Source organism: Mastomys coucha, unplaced genomic scaffold (assembly GCF_008632895.1).
Source record: "Mastomys coucha isolate ucsf_1 unplaced genomic scaffold, UCSF_Mcou_1 pScaffold15, whole genome shotgun sequence".
Taxonomy (NCBI): domain Eukaryota; kingdom Metazoa; phylum Chordata; class Mammalia; order Rodentia; family Muridae; genus Mastomys; species Mastomys coucha.
This window is the reverse complement of record NW_022196897.1, coordinates 25,052,945-25,057,728: the sequence shown is the minus strand read 5'-3', so window position 1 is coordinate 25,057,728 and position 4,784 is coordinate 25,052,945. Positions and strand designations below refer to the sequence as shown.

The window sequence follows — 4,784 nt, the reverse complement described above, 5'->3', positions numbered from 1 at the left end:
ACACAGAGAGACAGAGAAACAGACAGAGAGACAGACACAAAGAGACAGACAGTGACAGACAGAGACACAGACAGAGACACAGAGAGAGACATAAAGAGAGACACAGAGAGACAGAAAGAGGCAGAAAGACAGAGTCAGAGATTGGGCTAGGCATGGACTTTAGAAACCTCAAACCCCAGAACAACTCCAGACATACTTTCTTCAACAAGGCCATACTTTCTAATCATTTTAAGCCTACCAAAGAGTTCTACTTCTTGATCACAAACTATTCAAATATATGAGCCTCTGATAGCCATTTTTATTCAGACTCACTTGCATTATGCTGCTTGTGGTAGCACATACCTACAATTCCAGCATTCAAGAGGCAGAAGCAGAAGGATCATAAGTTTGAGGCCAGCCTCAGCTACATACTAAGTGCCAAGAAACCCTGGTTGTCAAGAAAGGTCTTGTTTCAGAAAACAGAAACAACAAAGACCAAAATCTAAAACTCTGTGTTTATAAATAGTTTTCTGGCCTCTTTTCAAAAGATCTCAAACAGGCCAGCAATGCCTTTCCCAAGGACACAGCACTCATTAGTTTAAGATGTTACTGTCAAGCATGATGTCAGGCACTTCTTAGGCTCTGAGGTAGGCAGAGTCCCAAGTTTCATGAACAATGTTTGTTCCTAGTTTAGTGTCCCCATCTGGTCAATAAAATGCTTTTTTTTTTTTTTTTGGTAAAGTTAATTAGCAAACATGTTCTTCCTTTTTAACCCAGCACTGAGAAATCTTCCTGACATTCAATGATCTCAGGTTCAGATGCCATCACTACTAAAGGCAGTAAGTAAAACTGAATTATGTGTTCTTTATCTGTTTGTATTTGTCTTTCTTCATTTCTGTCTTGAAGTCCCATAACGATTTTCATCCCGTCCTTCTCTGTTAGCCATCACACTATGCTCAATTCATGAGTTCTAGTCCAATCCTGCCATGACAGGCATTCCCCACTGGTCAAACATATTTGAGATGCTAAGCCTCCATTTTTGCATTGAATTGAGTTCTTCAAAAATTGTAATAAAAAACTGGGCTTCGACTCTGAAGTATCATTTACAGATTACAGTGTTTTCCCAAGCCAAACAGTTTCCACAAAGCTCCCTTCATGTCTTTGTTCCTCAAGCTGTAGATAAAAGGATTGAGCATGGGGGTGACCATTGTATAAAGAATGGATGCCACTATTCCGGTGTCTGCAGAGTAGGAGGATGATGGCTGGAAATACACTAGAAAGACAGTTCCATAGAACAGAGTGACCACTGTCAGATGTGAGCCACAAGTAGAGAAAACTTTATGCTTTCCCCCCGAAGAGGGAATCCTGAGGATGGTGTGCATGATATGGGCATAAGAAACTAGGACACAAGTGAGAGGGACCACACCTGAGAGGGCAGCTTCAGCAAACATCATGAGCTGAAAGGTATGGGTGTCTGAGCAGGCGAGCTTGAGGAGTGGGAGAAGATCACAGAAAAAGTGTGGGATGGAATGGGAGGCACAGAAGGAGACTTGAGCCATCTGGAGTGTGAGTGAAAAGGCCAGGAGGTTGGAGCAGAGCCAGGATGTGGCCACCAGCAACAAGCATCTTTGGAGAGACATGATAGTGGTGTAGTGTAGTGGAAGGCAGATGGCCACATAACGATCATAGGCCATCACAGCCAATAGGAAGTCATCAAGCATGGCCAGTGCCATGAAGAAATACATCTGCAGGAGGCACCCAGTGTAGGAGATGGTTTGATGCTGGGTTTGGATGTTGGTCAACACTTTGGGGATAATGGTGCAAGTGAAGCAGGTATCAATGAAGGACAGGTTGGCTAGGAAGAAGTACATGGGTGTATGAAGATGCTGGTCAGAGACAATGGCCAGGATGCTGAACACATTCCCCAACAGGGTCACCAGGTACATTCCCAAGAAGAGTGTGAACAGGAGAGGCTGCTGATCTGGGTGGCCAGAGAAGGCCGTAAGGAGGAAGTCAGAGATGATGGTTTGGTTTCTAGTTTCCTTCTAAGGCAGATAAATTATCAAGGATTTATAGTTAAATATACTGGCTTTTAAAAAGGCCCGCGATTCCAAAGACTTTTATAGTCCCTTGCTCCTTATAGATGCCATTGGCAATGACTACTGCTTATAACTTCCAATTTGTAAATATGTATGACTATTAGGAGTCATTTGGCTTCTCCATCACTATATTATGGCAGGTTCTCCCCCAAAATTGTTTAAATGAGTCTAAAGTGGAATTTTTCTCATATGTTCTCTCTCTGTCTCTGTCTGTCTCTCTGTATGTGTATGAGTGTTCTACCTTCTTGCATGTATGTGTACCACAAGTACACTTGGTGCTCACAGAGGCCAGAAAAGGGCATTGGATGCCCAGGAACTGGAGTCATAGACAGCTGAGGGTCGCTCTGTGAGTGCTAGGAACTGAACAAGATCCCTTGCAAGAGCATCCAGTGCTCTTAACTGCTGAACCACCACTCTAGCCTCTAAACTGGAATTTATACCTCCTCAATCTTGACTCCTTTATAAAGGCCTACAAGAGTACAGTTTCAAGCTCAGTTCCCTAGGTTATAGTCCATTTGATGCAATTTATTTCTAAAATTTAGTAGACAGTACAAAAGTTCTTTTTCTTTTTGCCACCCACAGACCCCTCCCTCTGTCACTCTTTCCTCACTTCTTTTTTTTCTGTATGCATTTTACAGAATACAGAAAGAGAACAATTTCTTCACAGAGATACTAGCTGAGACTTAGACATACTGGCATGCTTAGCCCCTTTGTGTCTTACCACCACGTAGTGAGTTAATGCAGTTGTAAACCTGAAAAGCACATCATCATCATGATGCGACGTTTTTACTTCATCCTCAACATCATCACTAACATCTTTCACTCTAGGATATGGACTCTGTAGAGATCAGAAAGCCGTCCTCTCTGTGCTCCTCATTCTCACATTGACCTTGGTTGTTTTACTCTCTGAATCTCTGTTTTCACTTGCATGTGTGACTTTTTCATAATGTATTTTTCTTACAGAGCCAGCACCTATGAAAAGCTGTCTGTCTGTCTGCCTTTGTCTGTCTGTCTGTCTGTCTCTGTCAGTCTCTGAATGTGTGTGTGTGTATGTGTGTGTGTGTGTGTGTGTGTGTGTGTGTGTGTGTGGCGTGTGATTGTCAGAATTAGTAGATGCTTGTGAGATGGGAGCCTGGGAGAAAATGCAATGGGTAGCATCAGTCTTTAGCTTCTAGTTCTGTTCCTCATGTGCCTTGTAAGTTTGGGGAATTATTTACTCACTTTGAATTTTGCTTTTCTAACCCATAAAATGTAGATAAAAACCTTACTTGAGAAGTCTGTTGAGAAGTCCAAATGCTGGGGTCATCTGAAGTTTCTTCATGAACCATAGGGTCTAACCTAAAGGAGACATTTCAGTATTTCTGTTCAGCTGTGTGGAGGGACAAATTAATGACCATTCAGTAACAGTTGGTGCTAATGTCATGTGCATTTAGTTTTTTGCAGTGTGACAGGATTTCCCTACTCTTTCCTCCGTATACAGATGTTGAGAACATCATTTAACATCTCTGACTTTGTTTTAAAAATCTGCTTAGGTGGGATAATAATGTGGAATCATATAATGTTATGACAATTAAATTTGATAATGACTTTAAGTTATTTAAAATAAATCTAGCACATAGGAAGTACTCAGTAAAATATTATTGGAGTAATTAATAATTTTAATAAGAGGTGTTTATTTTAATTTTATTTTTTGTATTGCCTAAACATTGGGTCTGTAGGTTATAAAGTATCACTATTAAGTGAGAATTATTGGCATCATTCACACTATGCCCTCATCTTGGAGTAGTTGTGAGTCTCAGAACAATCCATGGAAACGGATTCATTTTTTGACATATGAATAGCACACATCAACTTGTTAAGTAACTTAATTGTCATGGCCCAAATAGTATTATTATACACCACTAATGAATAGTACAGGTTTCAGTTATTTGACAGTTAAATGCTGGACCAAAAAGGAACTCATGAATATCAAGTATTTTGACTAATATAAATTAAAATCGAAGACTGAGGTGATCCTAGGAGTGTCATATTATGCTAGACCCTTCATCTGCTAATCAGAAGACCAGAAAAAAGGTTACAGAAAAGGAAGAAGGGGAGAAATAAAGGAGAAGTTTATGCACAGGGTGTGTCTATGAAGACATGTTACATGAGTCATAGGCAGATTCTGTCCCCACCCTCCACCGTATCCCACTCTTACCTGGAGATCTGTCCAGTCTCACATTGTGCCTTTCCCACCAAGGTAGTTGAATTCACTGCCTCATTGTCACCCCAAGAAAACATGACTGTAGTCACAGTGTTTGTCTTGTTTGTAGATGCAGTACAGACTGAAGTCTCAGGTCTGTAATGACCTCTCAGACCTAAGAAGCAAGAAGAGCTGGTGATTTTCATATGCAATGTCTCCCGAGGATTAGTCCCAGACCTGCCAGTTAGACAAGATAGGGCAATTGTCCAATGACCAGCTGTCTCCTCTGGATTACAGTCCCATGAGTCCCATCTGTGTTACTAATAACTCCATTCAGAGTGACCAGGGCTACAATACACAGGGCTTTTGTGGTTGCTGTTCTTCTGGGTTTCACGCTGATATCATCATTGCCATTATTTCTTATGCTGAGCAGCATCTTCCTTGTTATGAAGGCCATGATTTCTAGTAAGAGTTGAGTTCTCATGCACGAAGTATGCATGCTCCAGAAAATAACAAGTGAATAA

General features: G+C 41.1%; 1 protein-coding gene across 1 annotated transcript; it reads right to left on the bottom strand.

Moving 5' to 3' along the window:
- Positions 1-1,082: 1,082 nt before the first annotated feature.
- LOC116091957 (olfactory receptor 1G1-like) lies at positions 1,083-4,437 on the bottom strand. Its single transcript, XM_031373375.1, has 2 exons — positions 4,276-4,437; positions 1,083-2,024 (listed from the first exon to the last, which is right to left on the bottom strand). Exon 2 carries the CDS (start codon positions 1,923-1,925, stop codon positions 1,083-1,085), a length of 843 nt encoding a protein of 280 aa, XP_031229235.1. The 5' UTR covers positions 1,926-2,024; positions 4,276-4,437.
- Positions 4,438-4,784: the final 347 nt, after the last annotated feature.

What these genes read in the sequence shown, in the direction of transcription:
- LOC116091957 (XM_031373375.1), bottom strand. Translation starts at nt 1,925, where the DNA reads ATGTACCTGGTGACCCTGTTGGGGAATGTGTTCAGCATCCTGGCCATT.